The following is a 22208-nucleotide window of genomic DNA, read 5'->3' as shown; positions in this document are numbered from 1 at the left end:
GAAATTCCTACCCACTCAGCAATAAGAAGACTATTCATTGTTGTTAAAGATCCTTTTTTGTTCCTTATACACCTTAACTGAGTTGACACCCTAAGGCTAACAAGTTATAACTCAACCCCAATATTAAGTAAGTGCAAGAATTAGGAATCATGAAAACAACAGCCCTCAGGAACAAAAAGGGGAACATGTTGATCCTTAGGGCACGTGGGTTTGAGGCAGCACCCTGTTTTAGAAAGTTAAGCAACCAGCTAGGCGTGAGGTGTTTTCAGTCAGTCAACAATATTGATTTGAGTTATTGTGAGCAGGTAAAGTAATTCGAAAAATTCAAAATTGTGGCTTCTGAAAGGATTTTTAGTTTGATGGGTATGGAAGTGTACATAAATATGAAAAGAACATAAAATGATTACAAAGAAATACACAAATCAATACTGTTTAAGAGTGTAATATGTAACTACATAAATTTTGAGGGGATGAGAGGAAGTGGGTAGTAATGAATCAGGGTAGTGTTAATTTGTGATATCTTGGAGAAAAGGAAACACTATTTATTTGGGCACATCTATGAAGTGCTAAAGGAGCCCTGGTGGCACAGTGGTTAAAGCGCTCAGCTGCCAACCAAGCAGTCACTCCACAGGAGAAAGGTGTGGCAGTCAGCTTCCGTGACGGTTTGTAGCCTTGTAAACCCTATTGAGCAGTTGTACTCTGTCCTATAGAGTCACTATGAGTTGGAATCAACTCGACTGTGATAGGTATGGTATGAAGTGCTGAATTTTTTAGTTTTTAAAACTCCTACAACAATTCTCTCTTGCTCTGCTTCCAGTTTCTTCTTTCTTTCCTACTTTGCAGAGCTCAGTACGGACCACTTGTCTGCTCTGTGTTATGCCTGGGTTGCCTTGAATGCCAAAAAACTATTTAGCTTTGGCAGCAGCTGCTGTCTACCAGAAATATAGCCAAGGCATGTTCTGTAATGGAGCTCTCCTGGAAAGGGTTGTTTACGACCTTTTACCTTATAACCTGGTATTCTGGTAAATATCTGCGCCTTGATTCTTCTTTCTCTGTTCCTGGGTTCAAGAAAAAAACCTTGTAAACTCCTTTCCTGAAAAGAGGGTACAAACACTTGTAGAGTATAGAAAAAAGGCACAGGAGGAACAACAAAGCAGGGCTAAATCCAGGGGCTTTGCAAATTAGATCATCTTTACCTGTAATTTCCCCCACCCTATTCAGTCCCATTGCCAATAGGAAACCAAGAGGTGATCCTTGTTTGTTTGCTTTACTGGAGATGATTGGATAAAGCCAAAGCTTTTAGGGTGGGAAGTGCCCTCAGCTCTTTGTTGCCAGTCAGAGACAAGTCACTAGTTGCATTTCTCTTTTCTTTAACCTCTGGCCTGAAAAACATTTAGAACTCTAAAGATTCATAGTTCCCAATGCAAAACAAGCGCCTTTCTCTGTCGCTTTAATCACTTCTGTCAGCTCCGCTCTGTAAACTTGCCTTTCACTCTTGTTCCCCCCTTCCCTATTTTCCCTTAGGGAATGTTATTTTAGAGGCAAATAAGGGCTTGAATGGGAGTGTGGAATTCAACACTGCCCAACTGTATATTACGCTCCAAGACATAGATAAATAAGAATATATTAATATTTGCATAGCATCTTAGAGTTCAAAGTGAATTTTTAGTAATTGTCATTTATCGAGCATCTATAATAGACAAAGTCCTTTACATAATAATCTCCCCAAAAAATCCCCAAACCCATTGCCGTTGAGTCAATTCCTACTCACAGCAACCCTCTAGGATGGAGTAGAACTGCCACATAGGGTTTCCAAGGCTGTAAATCTTTACAAAAGCAAACTGCCACAACTTTCTTCCTTGGGGCAGCTGGTGGGTTCAAACCGCCAACCTTTTGGTTAGCAGTTGAGCATTTTAACAACTGTGCCACCAGGGCTCCTGTATAATAATCTCAGTGATGCTCTCTTTATAAGGTCATCTTGTTCCAGAAAGGACTTAAGGTTAGATTATTTCACTTAATTCTCACAATAACCCTGAGACTCAGGGTTGATTAGGTCAGGCTCAGAAAGCTTATGCAACTTGCCTAAAGTCATAGATCTCATAAGTAGAGCCAAGATTTTGCACGCAGACCTGTCTGATCTACAGTATGTACTCTCTCTACTTATCTTTGTTGCCTCCCAGTGTTTTAACACTTGTTTGATCTTCCCAACAATCTTGTATAGCATTCGGGGCAGTTATTAGACTCATAGAATTTTAGAGATGGAGGGAGCTCTAGCAGTCTTTTCTTCCCCCTTGCCTTAGTCATCTAGTGCTGCTATAACAGAAATACCACAAGTGGATGGCTTTAACAAAGAGAAATTTATTTTTTCACAGTCTAGTAGGTTACAAGTCCAAATTCAGGGAGTCAGCTCCCGGGAAAGCCTTTCTCTCTCTGTCGGCTCTGGAGGATAGTCCTTGTACTCAATCTTCCCATGGTTGAGGAGCTTCTCAGGCGCAGCGTCCCCAGGTCCAAAGGACACTCTCTGCTCCTGGTGCTGCTTTCTTGGTGGTACGAGGCCCCCCATGCTGCTTGCTCCCCTTTCCTTTCATATCTTGAGAGATAAAAGGTGGTGCAGGCCACACCCCAGGGAAACTCCCTTTACCTTGGATCAAGGAAGTGACCTCAGCAAGGGTGGTGTTACAATTCCACCCTAATTCTCTCAACATAAAATTATAATGACAAATTGGAGGACAACCATACTGTACTGGGGATCATGGCCTAACCAAGTTGATACACACGTTTTTGGGGGGACATAATGCAATCCATGACACCTCTTAAGCAATTTATTTTGGTTAAGTGACTTGCCCTCAGACACACAGTAACTGGCGGAGTGACAACCCAAACCCAGGACTCTTAATACTTCGAGTTATTTTCTTTAAGATGCTTTTTGGGGGCTTTTTGTTTATTTAGTTTAGCTTTAATTGTTTTAAAAAAAGATTTCATCTGGAAACCCATGTTTCATGTTTATTGGGCTCTATTTTTCTATCATGCTAAGGAAAAAATGGATGTCTAGGTATTGCCCAGCTTCTTCAGGGTAAGATGGGGAAACGGGCTGAATGAACTTGTGTCTGGTCAGAACTATGGCAGGCTCATTTAAGATATTTCTTAAAGTTCTCTTTACAAATGGTAAAAAAAATCTTATATCCCTTCTCTTGTTATCACGTCATTTTTTTTTTTCTCTTTACTTTCAAAAGGACTAAACTTGTCCTTTTGCAGTCTGGCTTCTGCTATCTCTGAAATGGTTTTTTTCAAGGTTCTAGAGGAAACCAGAGTAGTTTTTTAGGCCTTATTCCCTTTTACTTCTATGTAATTTGAAAACTGCCATCTTTAAAAATTTTGAACATTTATTTTGACTTCTGGACTTCATTTTTTTTTTTTTTCTCTTTTGCTAGTTAACTCTTTTTCCCTTTGTACCCAGAAAACTTCCCTCAAGGGTTTATTCCAAACCAAACCAAACCCATTGCTGTCAAGTTGATCCAACACTGTAGGACAGAGTAGAACTGCCTTACAGGGTTTCCAAGGCTGTAATCTTTATGGAACCAGACTACAACATCTTTCTCCCACAGAGTGGTTGGTGGATTTGAACCGCTGACCTTTTGATTAGCAGCTGAGTGCTTTAACCACTGTGCCACCAGCTCCTAAGGGTTTATTTACCCTCTTTTTCTCTTTCTTTACACTTTACTCTTCAGTTTACCCATGTACATATCACTTTGTGTAAATGATTTGAAAATCTATACTATACCTCTAGCCTGTCTGCAAATTTCCAAGCTGGTATCTCAAATTCAGCTTGTCCAATAATGAGTTTGTAATCTTCCTCATGTGCTCAATTCCATTTCTACTCCAGCCTTCCTTGTTTCTTTTGATAAAGCCGTAATTTATCCCCCCGGTTATCAAGGCTTACAATCCAGGAATCACCTTTGATTCCTTCCTCTCTAACAATCAACTGTCAAATTCTGTAGAGGCCATCTTTCCAGTGTTTCTAGAATCTGTTTCCTGTTTCTTATCCCACTGCCATCACTCTGGTTCATGCCCTGATACTTTTGCCTAGATTATTTTAATAGTTTAACTGACATTCATGGTATAATCTGTAGACCACAATTGGATTAGGCTAACAAAAATTTGAGTCCCTGGCTGTTTCTGTAAGGAGCCCTGGTGGTGCAGTGGTTAAGTGCTCAGCTACTAACTAAAAGTTTGGCTACTGGAACCCACCAGCTGCTCCGAGGGAGAAAGATGTGGCAATCTGCTTCCGTAAAGATTACAGCCTTGGAAACCCTATGGACAGTTCTACTCTGTCCTATAGGGTCTCTATGAGTTGGAATTGACTGGTCGGCAGTGGGTGGGTCTGTTTCTGAGATGCTCACTCATTGCTTACAGGATTAAATATAAATTCTTCAATCTGGCTTTTTAAAGTCTTCATAAACTGACCTTGGCCAGACTTTCCAGTCTCATTTCTCCCTATTCCCTCATGTATGTAACCTAACTTCAGCCAAACCTGTGTACTCATTGTTTCCCTAATGTATCCTTCTCTGGCTTTGTGCGTTTGCTTATGCTTTCCTCCATACCTGGAATGCTTGACCTTCCTTCCACATCTGTGCTTTTTGAATTTCTACCCACTCTTCGGGAGACAGCCAAATGATATTTCCTCTATGAAGCCTTTCTTGATTCCCAGTCCCTTTGCCTTTCATCCGCAACCAGATGTGATTTCATTCTCCTTTGAATACCCCATACCATGTTGTTTATATTTCTCGTATAACATTTATATTCTGCCTTGTGTAAATTATCTTTTCTCTCCTAAATAATGAACTTCTAGACATCAGCAACTATGTTCTTTTTTTGAAAATCTTTGTACTCTACATGTTACGTACCAGAGCACATTTCACAGTGTAAATATAAATATAAATTGGACTGATAGATTGGGGTATATCTTTAGATTAGAACAGGCCACCAATTCAAAACCTAGTATTGGACTTTAATCCCCAACCTCAGTCCCCTCTGCTATACTGTAACATACAATACCAGTCCCTCCTCAAAGCCTGTGGCCCAATTATGTATCAGAGCAAAGGGGTGAGGCGGTGAGAGGTGATGGCTTGTTTTTCTATGAGGGAAAATTGGACTGTTTATATGTTTATAAGCAAGAGGAAGATGGGACATTTCGTGCTTACTCTAACTTCCCCTTTTCTAAGAAATTCTTTCTTGCGCAAGTCAGGAATCCACTTAGCTCAGTCCTGCCACCACATGGGAAGATGAATGTACTGTCAGTATCCTTGTTACTAGGTGCCCTGGAGTCAGTTCTGACTGAAAGCGACCCTATGTACAACAGGACAAAACACTAACACTGCTCGGTCCTGTACCATCCTCACAATCATTGTTATGTTTGAGCCCATCGTTGCAGCCACTTTTTCAGTCCATCTCATTGAGGGTCTTTCTCTTTTTCACTGACCTTTTAGTTTACCAAGCGTAATACACTTCTCCAAGGACTGGTCCCTCCTGATAACATGTCCAAAGTACATGATACCAAGTCTCATCATCCTCGCTTCTAAGGAGCATTCTGGCTGTACTTCTTCCAACACAGTTTTGTTTATTCTGGCAGTCCATAGTATATTCAATATTCTTCACCAACCCCATAATTCAAATCCGTCAATTCTTCTTTGATCTTCCTTATTCATTGTCCAGCTTTTGCATGTATATGAGGCGATTGAAAATACCATGGCTTGGGTCAGGTGCACTTTAGTCCTCAAAGTGACATCTTTGCTTTTTAACACTTTAAAGAGGCCTTTTGCAGGAGGTTTATCCAATGCAACGTGTCTTTTGATTTCTTGACTGCTGCTTCCATGAGTATTGATTGTGGACTCAAGTAAAATGAAATCCTTGACAACTTCAGTCTTTTCTCCATTTAGCATGATGTTGTTTATTGGTTCAGTTGTCAGGATTTTTGTTTTTTTCATGTTGAGGTGTGATCCATACTGAAGGCTGTGGACCTTGATCTTCAGCAATAAGCGCTTCATGTCCTGTTCACTTGCAGCAAGCAACGTTATGACATCTGCATATCCAGGTTGTTAATGAGTCTTCCTTTAATTCTGATGCCCTGTTCTTCCTCATATAGTCCAGCTTCTTGGATTATTTGCTCACCATACGGATTGAATGAGTATGGTGAAAGGATACAACCCTGAGGCACACCTTTTCTGATTTTAAACCATGCAGTGTCCCCTTGTTCTATTCGAACGACTGCCTGTAGGTTTGTGTACAGGTTCTGCACGAGCACAATTGTTTTGAAATTCACATTCTTCACAGTGTTATCCATAATTTGTTATGATCCACACAGTCGAATGTCTTTGCATACTCAATACCAAAATAAACCAAACCTGTTGTCATTGAGTCCATCCCGACTCATAGTGACCCTATAGGACAGAGTAGAACTGCCCCATGGGGTTTCCAAGGAGCTGATGGATTAGAACTGCTGATTTTTTGGTTAGCAACCATAGCTGTTAACCACTATGCCAGCAAATCTCCTGCATAGTCAGTTCAGCAAAACACAGATAAACATTTTTCTGGTAGTCTTTGCTTTCAGCAAAGATCCATCTAATATCAGCAGTGATATCCCTCATTCCACATCCTTGTCTGAATCTGGCTTGAATTTCTGACAGTTCCCTGTCAACATATCTCTGCAATCATTTTTGAATTATCTTCAGCAAAATTTTACTTGCATGTGATGTTAATGATATTATTTGATAATTTCCACATTCTGTTGGATCATCTTGCTTTGTAATGGGCATGTATATGGGTCTCTTCCAGTTGGTTGGCCAGGTAGCTCTCTTCCAAATTTCTTGGCATAGATGAGTGTGCCCTTCCAGTGTTGCATCCATTTGTTGAAACATCTCACTTGGTATTCCGTCAGTTTCTGGAGCCTCGTTTTTCGCCAGTGCCTTTGATACAGCTTAGACTTCTTCCTTCAGTACCATCAGCCCTCGACCATATGCTTCCTCCTAAAATGGTTGAATATCAACCAATTCTTTTTGGTAAAGTGACTCTATATTCCTTCCATTTTCTTTTGAAGCTTCCTGTGTTGTTCAATTTTTTGCCCATAGAATCTCAATATTGCAACTCGAGGCTTGCATTTTTTCTTCAGTTCTTTTGGTTTGAGAAATGCTGAACATGTTCTTCCCTCTTGGTTTTCTAACTCCAGGTCCTTTGCACATTTCATTATAATACTTTACTTTGTGTTCTCGAGCTGCCCTTTGAAATCTTCTGTTCAGCTCTTCTACTTCATTTTTTCCATTCACTGTAGCTACTGTACATTCAAGAGGAAGTTTTAGAGTCTCTTCTGACACCCATTTTGGTCTTTTCTTCCTTTCCGGTCTTTTTAGCGACCTTTTCCTTTCTTTATGTATGATATCCTTAATGTCATCCCACAAGTCATCTGGTCTTTGGTCATCAGTGTTCAGTGCATCAAATCTATTCTTGAAATGGTCTCTAAATTCAGGTGAGATATACTCAAAGTCACACTTTAGCTCTCATGAACTTGTTTCAATTTTCTTCAGCTTCAACTTGAACTTGTGTACGAGTAATTATCTGTTCCACAGTAGACCCCTGGCCTTGTTCTGATGATACTGAGCTTTTCCATCATCTCTTCCCACAGATGTAGTCGATTTGATTCCTGTGTATTCCATCTGGCGACGTCCACATGTATAGTCGCCATTTATGTTGTTGAAAAACGGTATTTCCGATGAATAAATTGGTCTTGCAAAATTCTATCATGCAATCCCTCGTGTCATTTCTATCACCAAGGCCATATTTTCTAACTACTGATACTTCTTTGTTTCCAACTTTTGCATTCCAATCACCAGTAATTATCAGTGCATATCGATTGCATGTTTGATCAACTTGAGACTGCAGAAGTTGGTAAAAATCTTCAGTTTCTCTACCTTTAGCATTAGTGATTGGTGCATAAATTTGAATAATAGTCATACTAGCTGGTCTTCCTTTTAGGTGTATGGACATTATCCTATCACTGACAGCATTGTACTTCAGGATAGATCTTGAAATGCTCTTCTTAACGATAAATGCAACACCGTTCCTCTTCAGTTGCATTCCCAGCGTAGTAGACCATATGATTGTCTGGTTCAAAATGACCAATACTAGACCATTTCAGCTCACTGATACCTAGGATATCGATCTTTAAGTGTTCCCTATCATTTTTGACAACTTCCAATTTTCCTTGATTCATACTTTGTACATTCCATGTTCGGATTACTAATGGATGCTTGCAGCTGTTTCTTTTCGTTTTGAGTCATGCCACATCAGCAAATTAAGATCCCAAAAGCTTGATTCTATCCACATCATTACGGTCGACTCTACTTTGAGGAGGCAGCTCTTCCCCAGTCTTATTCAGAGTGCCTTCCAACGTGAGGGGCTCATCTTCTGGCACTATATCAGACAATGTTTCACTGCTTTCAATAAGATTTTCACTGGCTAATTTTTTTCGGTGGCTCAGTGATTAAGATTTTGAGCTGCTAACTAAAAGGTTGGCTGTTCAAAAGGACCAAATGAACCAGAGACTCCACCAGCTGGAGACCAGAAGAACTAGATGGTGCCTGGCTGCCACCAATGACTGCCCTTACAGGGAACACGACAGAGAGTCCTGGACAGTGCAGGAGAAAAATGTAGAACAGAATTCAAATTCATGTAAAAAGACCGAACTTAAGAGTCTGACAGAGACTGGAGTAGCCCCCAGAATTATGGCCCCTGGATGCTCTGTTAACCCAGAACTGAAACCATTCCTAAAGCCCACTCTTCAGACAAAAGATTAGACAGGACTATAAAACAAAAAATAATACACATGAGGAATGTGCTTCTTAGTTCAATCAAATATATGAGACCAAATGGGCAGCTTCTGTCTAAAAGCAGGATGAGAAGGCAGGAAGGGACAGGAACTGGTTGAATGGATGCAGGGAACCCGGGATGGAAAGGGGGAATGTGCTGTCACATTGTGGGGATTACAACTGAGAAAAAAAGGAAAAAGGAAAAAAAAAAAAAAAGTTGGCAGTTTGAATCCACTAGCTGCTCCTTGGAAACCCTATGGGACAGTTGTACTCTGTCCTATAGGGTCGCTGTGAGTCGGAACCAACTTGATGGCAATGGGTTTGGGTTTTTGTTGTTGCTGTTGTTCCAGCCTGAGGGTCTCGTCTTCTGGCACTATATCTGACAATGTTCCGCTGCTATCCATAAGATTTTCACTAGCTAATTTTTTTCAGAAGTAGATTGACAAATCCGTCTTCCTAGTCTGTCTTAGTCTGGAATCTCTGCTGAAACCTGCCCACCATGGATGACCCTGCTGGCATTTTAAATATCAGTGGCATAGCTTGCAGCATCACAGCAACATGCAGGCCACCACAGTATAACAAACTAACAGACTCAAGATCCTTAGTTCAAGAATTGTCTCAAACACACGTGAGCTTTTTTGAGAGCTGAAACTTGACCCAGACCACTCCCCTGGGCAAAGATGATTCTTCTGTCATGAAAAGAAGGAGCAGAGGAAGGAAAAATGGAGTTCATGACTAAGAGGAAGAAACAATATATTAAACCAATTTTCTGTTTTTTTTTTTAATCCAAACTGACAATACTTTCTTTGTGAATAGCATTTTACAGTGTAGATTTTCTTTTTCTTTCAGTTGCTGCTGAGTCGATTTCAATTCACGATGACTTGATGTGTGTTAGAGTAGAATTGTGCTCCATAGTGTTTTCAGTGGCTGATTTTTCAGAAGATGGTAGGGCATTTCTTCCAAGAGTGCCTTGGGGCAAACTTGAACCTCCAATCTTGCAGGTAGCAGCTGAGCATATTAGCCATTTGTACTACTCAGGGACTCCCCAGTGTACATAGAGCTATAAATATGTGCATTATAAAGCAGTTGCTCAAATATTTGATTCCTTCCAGGTGGGCAGTCAGATATCATCTTTCGTTTCACAGACTAGATTCATGGAGCTTAAGTGACTTGTCTACGATCATACAGCTAGGATAAAATTCAAGGTATTCTGACTTATAGTTCAAAGAACTTTCTACTACTGCCTCTCTGATCATTAAAAAAAAAAAAAGTTGGCTTTGTAATGCTTTCTCTGATTTCTCCATGTAGATTTAATTGCCACCTCTTTTTGAATTCCTACAGCATGTTGGGAATACATTATGAATATTGATCACTTCTTTTGTAATGACCTGTTTATGTGTTTCTTCCCACTAAACTGAAGGTAGGAACCATGTTGGCATAGTTCAAAAATTCTGAAGAAGGGTCAAAATCAATCCACAGGGTTATTTTAGCCTGATCGACCAATATGTAACATACATAGCCTATCCGTTTGCTCATCCCCTGGTTTTGGTTTCTTCTCCAACCGTGGTGGTATTCACCCAAGGCTGTAGGCTTGGTGTTGGTAGATGCGGAACCTAAAAATAAAAGCATGGCAGAACATTCTCTGTTTCACGTACTGTAGTTTTAGCAAAGGACCTTTTAATTCTTGGCTGAAATGAGGTGGGGTGGGAAGGCAGGATGAAGAAGCTGGTTAATCTAATTTTTTAAAAAATCTGGTTTAAAAAGTTACTGCAAGGGAGGAGAAGAGGAAAAGCGCTGTATCAAAAGATTGACTGCATGAAACCTTTGCTATTAGAACGTTTCATTTTTTTTTTTTTTTGAATCAGTAGCGGAGAATGATTCCAAAATAACCCTGAAGTAGAGGTAAAATCTAGTTATCCTTTTTGGTTTCCCTTTTAGTTTCTCAAAGTTCACCTTCCATTCACAGACAAATTTTATCTCAGGAAACATATGTAATTTATTTCTTCCTATTAATTGTTGGGAGGATGATGAATAAATCAGTTTGGGAGTAGTCAGGAAAATTGAGGAAGATCTTTTATTTTCTAATGTTCTGCCTTCTTCCCCTTCCTTAGTACTGGTGCAGTTTCCTGGCACTAATTTTGCAAATCGTAATTACTGGGCCATGGATATTATCTGTTTCCTTGAGAAGAAATGTGGGGAGGAACTTACCATGAAGTATACAGGGTGGTTAGGGTGGGTAGAGAGGTGTCGGGTTGATCTGAGAAGCAGTTGAAGTGGCCTCAAGTTTAAGAAGTTAAGGGGAGAAGCTCAGGACTGGCCCACGTGAAAATGCTCTACTTTTAAATAAAAATAATGTGACATAATGAACTTAAAAATCAACAATTAAATGCTTACACAAGAAATAGCAGTCCTTAGGCCCCTCTACTGAGGCAATCTCTTCCAGTCCTTTCGGTTTTTTAAAATCTGGTATTGACTTCAGACTTATAAATGATCTTATTCTTATTTTATCTATTAATTTAGAAATATTAGCCACAATCTACCGTCTTTTGGTTATAGTAATTGAAATTTAGTTCTCCACATCACAGTCTATCCCCACCTTCCCTTTCCCCATACCTCATCCTTTCCATAGGATTAGTTATATCACAATTTTGGCTAGATCAGTAGTCAATGTTTACGTTATTATCACTGTGTAAATAATATCCATTGTTGAGTCAAATAGTGTATTTTGATTATTTCATGTCTTGGAATAACCTTTTATTTGTCGTGAAGTTAATACAATAATTGTCTCATTAAAACGATTTATTTAGTTTACCATGCACCTCTTTTCAGTTTATTCCAAAAATGCGCCATTAACTCTGTCAAACGGTCAAATGCTTATTAATTTTTTTCCCCAAATGGTCAACGTATCAGATCACCTTAACAGATTAATGTTCTTTTCCCTGGAAACCTTCCCACCCACCAGCAGTGATTCTTTTAGTCACTAGCGCCATCTGCTGCCTATTGGTGAGAATGTCGGTCTGAAGGAAGGAATTTGGCCCACGTGTTTTTGTCAGGATTTGGGTTAACTTTTTTTTTTTAGTAAGGAAACCCTGGTGGTGGAGTGGTTAAGAGCTATAGCTGTTAACGAGAAGATTGGCAGTTTGAATCCATCAGGTGCTGCTTGTGAACTCTGTGGGGCAGTTCTACTCTTTCCTGTAGGGTCGCTATGAGTCGGAATCAATCGACTTGATGGCAACAGGTTTTTTTTGCTTTGTTTTGTTTACTGTTGGAGAACGTACCTTCTGCCATCGAGTCGATTCCGACACAGAATCATTAAATATTCTCTTTACTTTGCCCCATAATACTATCCTTTTCTGTATTTTTCTAGAAGAAGGAAATTTTCTGTTCTAATCTTCCTTTTCATGCTAATGGCCATTTTAAACCCTTTGCCTTCTGCCTGATCCACCAAAGAAAGAAGGAAATGTGGCTGTTGTGGATTGAATTGTGTCCCTCAAAAAGATAGGTTGAAGTCCTAACCCCCGTCCTGTGAATGTGACCTTGTTTGGAAACAGAGTTTTTCTTTTGTTATCAAAATAAATGAGGTCATACCAGAGTAGGTTGGGTCCTACTTCGAATCCCTTCTGAGTAGAGTCTTCTAAGAGGGGAGAACAGACCTGGAGATAGAGTCACACATGGGGGGAGGCGCCACGTGAAGGTATATTCACAGGCAGCAAAGGAACATCAGTAATTGTCAGCAGCTACTAGAAGCTAGGAGAGAATCAAGAATCACGGAAGTTTCTCAGAATCCTCAGGAGGCATGGACATGGCCGATACCCTCATTTGGACATCTAGCCTCCAGAACGCCACTCACTTTGTGGTATTTTGTTATGGCAGCCCTAGAAAACAGACAGTGAGATACCCATTTTTTAATATTACAGCTTTATTGAGGAGTAATTAATGTATGATAAACCGCAGATATTTAACATGTATGATTTCGTAGGTTTTGACATATGTATACCCATGAAACCACTGCCATTATCAAGGTAATGAACACATCTGTCACTTCTATGTTTCCTCACAACCCTTTCTAAAGCATCCCTCTCTCCCACCACCCATTCCCAAGCAACCATTGCTTTGCTTTCTGTCACTTTAGTTGCATTTTCTATAATTTTATATAAATGGAAGCAAACGGTACATACCCTTTTTTTAGTTTGTCTGCTTGGCTTCTTTCACTTGAATTGTTATTTTGGGATTCATCCATGTGGGTGTATATTTCAGTAGTTTGTTTATCGCTGAGTAGTACTCCATTGTATAGATTTACCACAATTTGTGTATCAGTTCACCTGTTAGTTGACATTTGGATCGTTTCTAGCTTTTGGTTCTTAAAAATAAAGCTGCCGTGAACATTTGTGTATAAGGTTTTGTGTGGACCCATGTTATTTCTCTTGGGTCAGAACCTATGAGTGGAATGTGGGTTATACAGCAAGTGTACTCTTAATTCTTTAAGAAACTGCCAAGCTGTTTTACAAAGCATGCCATTTTATATTCCCAACAGTGTATGAGAACATCACACTTTGCCAACACCAGGTGTTGGTCATTCTTTTTAATTTTAGCTCTTCTAATATATGTGTGTCCCTAGGTGGCACAAATGGTTAACAGCTCAACTACTAACAGAAGAAAGGCCTGGTGATCTGCTTGCTTTGAAAAGATCATAGCCTTTGAAAACTCTGAAACAAATGGGTCACAATGAGTCGAAATCGACTAGATGGCAACTGGTTGTTTTGTTTGAATGGCTGTGTGTAGGGTTTTCTCATTGTGGTTTTATTTTGCATTTTCTTAATGATTAAGAATGTTGAGTATCTTTTCATGTGTTTATTTGGGGCTATTTTTAAAATATTCCATTGGTAATAGGGCTGACCCTATGTCTGCAAAGGAGCAGTATTACATAACAGGTGCCATCAAAGAATCTCATTTTTTAGCTGGCTATGAAATTCTTCTTAACTGACTTGAAATTCCCACAACTGAGGGGCAAAGTTACTCTTTGGAGTTAAAAAAATCAGTGTAAGAGGCAGTTTCTTAAAAAGTTGTTTTGAGCTAAATGCATATGTTATGTCGGGGAGGGGCATCCCTGGATATTTTTTCCTCATTTCCTTCCGTTTAGAACAGATCGTTTTACTAGGTTAGCTAAAGGTCATTTCAGAAAGCACAGAGATTGTGCTTTGAGGGAATGACAGGGTGGCTATGGCTCTTGGAGGGAAAGGAGAGAGGGAATTGGGGATGAAAAATTGTAGAAAAATATTGAAATGGCACCAGACAGGGCACCCTGTCTGGTAAGCACTGGCCAGCATATATCTGTATTTGGGGAAGTATTGTGGAGTAGGTGGACTCAGAGGAGAGGGGGAAGATAAAGGTGAATACACGATTAGATCAGCGAAGGCCGGGCCCCGGATGATGGAGTACCTGGGGGGAGAGCAAGAAGGCTGAGACCAGAAAGGCGGGGAGAGATACTGAAAAGAAAAGCTAACTCTTTCATAGTTTTGTTCTAAATTTGTTCATGGATTTATTCTAAAGCACTGTTACTTTAGAACAACCATACTTGAACAGCTTCTTTACTCAGCCTTCTCTTTGACAAACTGGATTCCTTCAACTTGGGCTCTTCCTCTTCTCCCCAGCTCTCTCCTTTCTGCTTCTTATGGGACAAGAAGAAAGTAGCTTTTGTGGTGGCGCCCACTGGCGGAAGGCTTTTTTCCTGCACAGCTGCACAACCAAAATCTCCAATGACTGTCTCTTCGCCTTGACGGTATAGCGTATCGGTTAATAGTTCAGGCTCTGGACAGACAGCCTGGGTTCGGATTCTGGCGTTGCCATGTATTAGCTGTGTGACTTTGGCAAATTGCTTAATCTTTTCGTACTTTAGTTTTCCCCTATTGAAATAAATAAAAATACTTTCTTTTCCTTTCCCATCAAGTGTAAGTGATTTATAGGAGCAAGATGATTCAAGACCAGGAGTGGTTAAGGAGGAAAAGGAATAGGAGAGTTGTGAGGATTAAATTAATTAACATTTTTAAAGTGTTTAGAACATTGCCAGCCAGATGTTAAGTGCTCAGTAAATGTTAGCTATTAATTTTATTAATCTAATCTTAACTCCTTGGCACCACTTTCAAGGCACTCCAGAATCTGGCCTCTGCTCATTTAACTTTCTTTTCTATTACTCCCTGTCCACTTCAATGGAGTCTTGCTGATTTCCTCACTGAATCATGAGTCTGTGCAAACTTCAGATGCTTTCCATTGCCTGGAAGGTCCTTAGCAATTTGAATCCTATCCAGTATTCAAAGTTTACTTCAAATCCCATCTCCTCTATTACATTTTACTACTTCTTAGTACTTTAGTTCTCATCAATCATCTTGCCATCTAAATTCACAATACCATGGGATTTAGTGAATAATTACACTCATAATTCCTTCATGTGATCAGCTTTGTCTCTTCAGTAACCTATAAACTCCCTAAGCAGGGACCATATCTGGTACTTCTGGGCGCTCTTCCGGTGGACTTGAGTATATCACTTTTATTTCACTTCAAGTGTCTGTAAAGAGATCAGACATAGGCAGCAGAGGAGGGTATGGAGAATTCATAGCTTTAATGGCAGATTCGTTGGGGTGGGAATGATAGCTTCTGTCCTATCTGTGCCATTCTCCAAAGGCAGAGACTCTTCCACCTAAGATCCAGACAGCGCCCACTTTTTCTGAACCAAGACAGCAGAGGACACTGTACCCACATATATTTATCAGACAGAAACGGACTCCTTTCCGTAATCATTTCCTCCCCTCTCCACCTTCCGAGAGAAAATAATGTTAGATCTTTAGTTTCTTGTAAGTAGTTAGCATATCTCCCTCTTTCAGTTCTTCCCTCTCAGAAGTCTCACCCCCTTAAGTCTTCTACTGTTCATCAAAACCAGGAGCAGATTACCCAAGATGTAGTGAAACCCATGTGAAATTGTTTGCTACAGATTAGCAAGTAAACCCGTGTTTACCTGGCTTACTGGGTCATCCTTCCCTGTCAGGGACTGTAAATTTGAAAAGTGGCTTTGATTCCTTGGGAAGGTGCTGTAGGGTTGGGAGAGAGACAGATGCCAGCCATAGCAAGAAGCAGAATCTTTGATGTGGTAGAAAGACGTGAAATTGTTCACATGATCTGGTAAGAAAGGTTGGTACCAGGCTTACCTTGCCTATTGGATAATCTGCCCCTGATAAGGACCCCTTAACCACTAAGCCTGTACGGATGATCTCAGGAGTACGTGGACTGGAACAATCTGCTCACTATAAAGAGAACTGAGAAATTTGGTGAAAAGCCCCTAGAGAAGTGTGTAATGCAGAGTCTTTGCCCAGAATTCTTATCCTGCGATCACTTCAACCTTGGTCTACAGCCTCATCTGACTCTGGATAAATGCCATTGTTTCAGGTGTCTCCAAGTTCCCACTGGTTCCTTAAGTGTTTATGTTCTTCCCTGACAATCCATACTGCCAAATTGTTCCCAAACTAGTCATGGGATTGCTGGCCTAGTTTATTGAATGCAAAGCCACAGAACAAAGAGCCCTGAAAGGAATGGGGCTGGGAAAGTTGCTGAGGCGAGAGGAACTCCAGCATCTGAGGGGAAGAGATGCAGCTTCTCTAAGTCTGGTAGGAAGGCTCGGGCATCCTCCAGAGCTGTCTGAGCTGCCACAGTAAAGTTGGGGTCACCAGAGATTAAAACATCAAAGACACAGGAATGGAAGTAAGCATCTTCAACTGGCAACCCTTCCTTGCACAGCTGTCTGGCAGTATCAATGGTTATAGCTCCCCGACGATTGCGCTCTGATCGAGAGAGTCGCTGACTTGGGGGGCACCCTCCCACACAGAGCTGCAGGTCCTGCTCAGCTGAGAAGGCCCTGGCGACCTCCTCAGCTACCTTGATGGAGAAGGAGAGCTGCCCAGCTGTCTGCCGAATGATTATGGTTGTGCCAATATAGGCAGCTTGGATCTGCACATGGCTCCCAGGGTCAGCAGTTTGAATGGACAAACTTGAGCCCCCAGGTCGGTCACCTCCATTGATAGAACCGTCTTCAAAGGCTGCAGGAAGATTGTCCACTTCAGCCTGGTAGACCTTCTGGTCAATGCATTCCTGCATGTTCTTAAATATGATGGTGAGCTGTGAGGACAAGAAGAAAAATAGTTCATTTTGCAATCAGAGCACCCCTCCTCAACCCAATCAGGCCTCATAACATAGTCAGGGATCTGATCCAGGCTTATGTGCAAGGCTTATCATGGCCCTCACTTCTTGATCCCTTCTCCTATATATGTTCCAATATCGCCGCATTGCAATTCAACCCCTCCCTTTCTTTTTTGGTGCCAGTCTCAGCAACTTCCACAGGAGAAAAATTTCCCTTCTGAAACTCCTCAACACAGGGCTGCTCAACTCTCCTTGTCCTAACTTTCTTTTTAGTGTTTTCTGGGTTTGAGTGAAATCCCCATCAAAGGAAAGTGATTTACAGGAGCAAGTTGATTCAAGATGGAGGAGTGGTTATGAAGGAAAAGGTGCAGGGAGCCTTGCGGTGGAATAGTGAGGATAGAGAGGGAGTGGTATCCTGAGGGGACCATGAAAGGCTTGCATGAGTTGGGTCGGGAGGAGCAATTGAATTCCTGACCTTCCGGGTGGTGGTGGCGTTGGCCCCCCAAGCCACTGGGGAGCTGGTGGCCTGGACAAAGAGGAAGTCGTTATCTAGCAGGGGCCAAGCTCCTTGGACACGGCAAGTGTGAAAGTGGTGGTGGAAGCTGCGCACGTGGGGGTCCCCGAAGGAGGCGCAATGTAAGAAGCCCGGGGGACGACCGTGAAGCCGGGAAAACCGGCCTTCATAATCACAGGGGTCCGGGGCTGGCGGGCCAGAGGAGCGGGCCGGGCCGGAGCCCGAAAGGGCGGGGTCCCGCGGCGGGGGCGGGGCCGTGGGGCCCTGGCGGGAGCAGTTGTGCTGTATCATCAGGTCTTCGATTCCGTGCACCGCCGAGTGGAAGGCGAGGTCCCCTCGGCAGGTGCGGGCCGTGCGCCGAGTGCAGAGTGCGTAGGAGCGGAGGGCACGGCACAGGCCGCTGGAGCCCACCCCTCCTGCCCGGCCTCCTCCTCCTCGAAGCGCTCCTGGTGAACCGCCTCTTCTAAGGCTCAGGGTGGACGATACATACTCAGCGTTGCACCGGAGGATCTTGCATTGAGAATGAGCTGAGGGCGGAAGGAAGAGGATGGTGAGACTGCTGCCAGACCTCCACTTCACTCAAGTATTCCTGTAACTCTCCCACATGTCATTAGGGGATTCCAGCCATTCCCAAAACCCAACTGAGGGCCTTCTCCAGCCCACAGCCCACAGCCCACAGCCCACAGCCACCTAGTCCTGTCCTCACTCAGCGTTACCAAAACTGTGTAGGCCTGCTACATTTCTGTAGACCAAGGCTTCCCCAGTGCCCTTCCACAAGCTGAGTGAGAATTGAAATACACCAACTTGAGAATGGGGGGACTCCTTAGCACCCGTCTCTTCTCACCCACACATGCTCACGTAGTCCCTCCACCCCCCTACACAGAGACCTACCCTCTAGATTTCCCCAAACCCTTCCCTGGCCCTCCTTACCATGTCCACAGAGGAGCAGCAGGAGAGTGAGAGTGCTTAGAGTTGGGGGACTGCCATAAGGGGACCGGGGACTAGGGGGCTGCCCTGGATCCCCCATACCTATCCATCCAGGTCCCCCCAGGCTCCGGTTCTTTCCAGCTGATGACCCTCCTACCTAGTGAATTTTGACCAGACGTCCTGTAAGGGACTGAAAAAAGAAATTTGGCTGGGCATAGGGGAGAAAGAAGAGTTGAAGATTGGTCAGAGTTATGTGAAGAGAATCAGAGAAGATCAAGAAAAGGATGAGAGGACCAGAGTTTGGGGAGAATGGGCCTCTCCAATCTTTAAGAGTGGCTGCTAAGCCTGCATGCCCCGCTGCTGTGGCCACTTTCATGTCTCTTGTGCAATACCCCTGGCTGGGGGTGGAGGGAAAATTGAATGGACTCAGGGGGCAGAGTCCACTGTATTGACCCATCCTGAGCTACCAAACAGTAAAAATGTCAAAAATTGAAGAATCATAGGAATAGATCAGATCCTGGTCACCCCAGTGGATGCTCCAATAGAATTTGTTGCTGTTACTGTGTGCTAGCGAGTTGATTTTGACTCATAGTGACTCTATAGGACAGAGTAGAACTGCCCCATAGAGTTTCCAACATTGTAATCTTTACAGAAGCAAATTGCCACGTTTTTCTACTGTGGAACTACTGGTGGGAACCGCTGACCTTTCGGTTAGCAGCTGAGAGCGTAAACACTGCTTTACCAGGGCTCCTTCCAATAGAATTAGGATCTGAAAATACTTCAGCAACTACTTATTTGCCCCTCCCTATTAGGAGGGGACACCCTCCAGGAGCCATTCATTTCTTTTCTTACTTTGTGTGAGAATTTCCAGTGAGAAGGGGTAAGGGTAGGATACCTGTCTCTTTTCTAGAACATCAGTATTCAAATGAAAAGAGAACCAACCCTTTTCATCTGCTCTAGGAGCCCTGGTGGCGCAGTGGTTACGCATTTGGCTGCTAACCAAAAGGTCGGCAGCTGCTCTTGGAAACCCTATGGGGCAGTTCTACTCTGTCCTATAGGGTCGCTATGACTATGAGTCGGAATCGACTCAATGGCAATGTTTTATTTTTAAAATTTTTTTTAGATAGCCGCAATTATAATCCCTCCCTCTCATGGAATAATGAGAAACAAACCAAGCATGTGAATCACTATTTGTTGTTTTTTGAGTCAACAGTTCTTGTGTTTTTCCAAACCTGACTGAAAAACCACTTTTCCCATTATTCTTCCCTTTGCAAATTCAGAAAGTTCTCAATCCCTCTTTTGATGAGTATGGGGTTTGGGGAAAGGCCAGCTCTTTCCTGCTGAACTCTCCTCTCTTGGGGTAAGGATATGATGTGGGAGAAGAGTCAAGTAGGAGGGAGAATAGGATGGAGAGACTAGAGTTGTGGGGAGAAATCACTTACAAGAGGTAGCCACACCCTTGGAAACACAATGTGAAGGGCACTGATAAAAAGTAGGGACAGGGTGGAAGGGTGTCAGTGACTAAATCATAAGAGGCTAAATTTGGCCCTGGTGAGAAAACCACAGAATGGAGGGTGTGGGGACTCCTCTCAAAACTTCTTCAGAAGTGTAGAGGTAGAAACTAAGGAGGAAGTGAAGACTGCCAGAGGAGAGAAGGAAGATTAAGCTTCAAATGGCCAGAGGCCGGAAAGAAATAGAGACACAAGGAAAAATGCAGATTGAAGCACCTTGGTATGGGAGAGATCCTAGTTTTCAGACCAGTGACCCTCAAGTAGGCATCTGTGGTTTTACAAAAGTCTAACTTCAGTCCAAAAGCTTATTAAAGCAATTGAAATTTCATTTTGACTTACTGTTTCCAGAGGTCAAACATTAATCTGCTATCCAATTCTCCAGCCATGACTGCCTACTCTGTTGGTCAGCTCCAGCCAGGGGGTCCCCCGTCTCTTTCTCCATATCTCCCACAGGTCTCTAGCCCAGCTGCAATCTCACTGAGGTCAGGGAGACAGGGAAGGTTTGGTGTTGGGGGAAGGGGGAGTATATGACTGGTCAGAGTACTGGACAGCTGGGCGGGGGAGGGAGGTGGCTACTGAGTTGACGGTTTTAAAAATAGCTAAGTCCAAAATTCCAGGAACGTTGGTGGGGGTAGAGTGTGGGTGTGGGGGGAGTGGGGAGAGTAGGATTAGGGAGAACATGGAATATAGGTGCCAAGGCGGGGGAGGGGGAGGTGGAGGAGAGGAGGAGAAATATGACAGGCAAGTCAAATGGCCAATTCCAGCTTATATAACTCTATAGTCGCTGCCTACTCCAGGCAGCCCTCCAGCATTCTCGATAATGAGCTTCTGGCCTTGGAAAATTGTAGTGGGAAAATGGATGCATTTCCTTCACCACTTTCATCCCTGCTATGTTGAATATTGCATTCAGTTTCTATAGATAGTACCTGGGAGGTAGCTCGCTTTAAATAAAATCTATGGCCGATGAAGCCACAGCCCCTCCCCCATCTTTGCAGAGTATTTTAGTAGGACGAAAAAAGCCAGCTGTCCAGAGAAGAAATCTGAGCTCGGAGTTGTTTAGGATGAGGGTTTGTTCAGTCTGTCCAGCTCAGATCCCTGCAGCTGTCTGTCACCCCACCTCCTCCATTTCCATTCCCATTCCCTTAGCTTGGGCAGCAATTCCGTCTCATTCCACCACACGGATACACAAAGAATATAGCCTTGTGAGCTGCTAGTGGAAGAAGGCTAGGAAAGGTAAAGAGGTGAAGACAGAATGGAGATGGAATTTTTTCCCCTGAGGCTGCTAATCCTCAGGGGAGGGAAAGAGAGGGAGTGGAAATCAATCTAGAGCCTCTGCAGTCAGAAGCATTATTACCTATTAATTTAGAGAGAGAAAACATTAAAAAAATTCAATCACCTATTAAAAATTAAGAATAATAATGAACATAAAACTCTTCAATAAGTGTGACAAAAGATGAAAAGGTACTTTGATTCTGTATGATGGCCGGTGAAAGGTGAAAGACAATGAAAAAAATTATTGACAAAAAGGAAAGAGACAGAAGCAGAATGTCAGAAACACAGTGACTGATGTGGAGAAATGAACCGAGAGGAAAGGAAATTCAGAAAGATATTTTTGTGGAGTAACATAATCTTTTGACCTTTTAAAGATATTACAACCAAAGAATTTAGCCGTGTCATGTTTTTTGCAGCCCTAGGCATATCTGTGATCATCATCCCTTAGTACTTGCCAAGTGAAATTAACACGAAGGTTGATTCCAAATAGTGTCACTAAGACACCTATACCAGTTGGCTTTACATTTAATTCAGAATCTAGAGGCCTGAACAATGCTCTTCATATGTATAAGGAGCTAACACATTTTTTTTTCTCCACCATATCATGAGGAGTTTTATTATAATAATATAAAATGCTCCCAATCAAACTATTCAAGTGACTTTAAAACACAATAATTTGATTGTGACATCCCAAGTGGGGTACACCCTACTGATAAAAGAAATGCAAAAATATCTTAAAGTAGTCATATTGTTGATGGTAGTGTTGATATTGTTATTCTGAAACTATTGTGGGTTTATTGTGGGATAAAACAAGTAAGTAATAATGTTAGGGTCTTTGAGAAATGGAATTTTTGGTATGGGATAAAGATATAGAGATTTATGAATAATGAATTTAAGTGAAAGTCCTGTAATATTTTATTTAAATTGGAAGTCTAACTATGA

General features: G+C 42.1%; 1 protein-coding gene across 1 annotated transcript; it reads right to left on the bottom strand.

Annotated features, from left to right (window-relative positions):
* Positions 1 to 16397: 16397 nt before the first annotated feature.
* HJV (hemojuvelin BMP co-receptor) lies at positions 16398 to 18583 on the bottom strand. Its single transcript, XM_049875987.1, has 3 exons — positions 18487 to 18583; positions 17518 to 18083; positions 16398 to 17021 (listed from the first exon to the last, which is right to left on the bottom strand). Exons 1-3 carry the CDS (start codon positions 18581 to 18583, stop codon positions 16398 to 16400), a joined length of 1287 nt encoding a protein of 428 aa, XP_049731944.1.
* Between the last annotated feature and the right edge of the window lie 3625 nt (positions 18584 to 22208).

This window comes from Elephas maximus, chromosome 3 (genome assembly GCF_024166365.1).
Source record: "Elephas maximus indicus isolate mEleMax1 chromosome 3, mEleMax1 primary haplotype, whole genome shotgun sequence".
NCBI lineage: Eukaryota > Metazoa > Chordata > Mammalia > Proboscidea > Elephantidae > Elephas > Elephas maximus.
The sequence above is the reverse complement of the archived record's forward strand: the minus strand, read 5'-3'. Positions and strand labels throughout refer to the sequence as shown.

Coding starts and splice junctions, on each gene's coding strand:
- HJV (XM_049875987.1), bottom strand. CDS start 18,583: ATGGGGGATCCAGGGCAGCCCCCTAGTCCCCGGTCCCCTTATGGCAGT. Junction 18,084..18,486: donor GCTGCTCCTCTGTGGACATG/GTAAGGAGGGCC, acceptor TTCCGCCCTCAG/CTCATTCTCAATGCAAGATC. Junction 17,022..17,517: donor ACGCCACCACCACCCGGAAG/GTCAGGAATTCA, acceptor TTGTCCTCACAG/CTCACCATCATATTTAAGAA.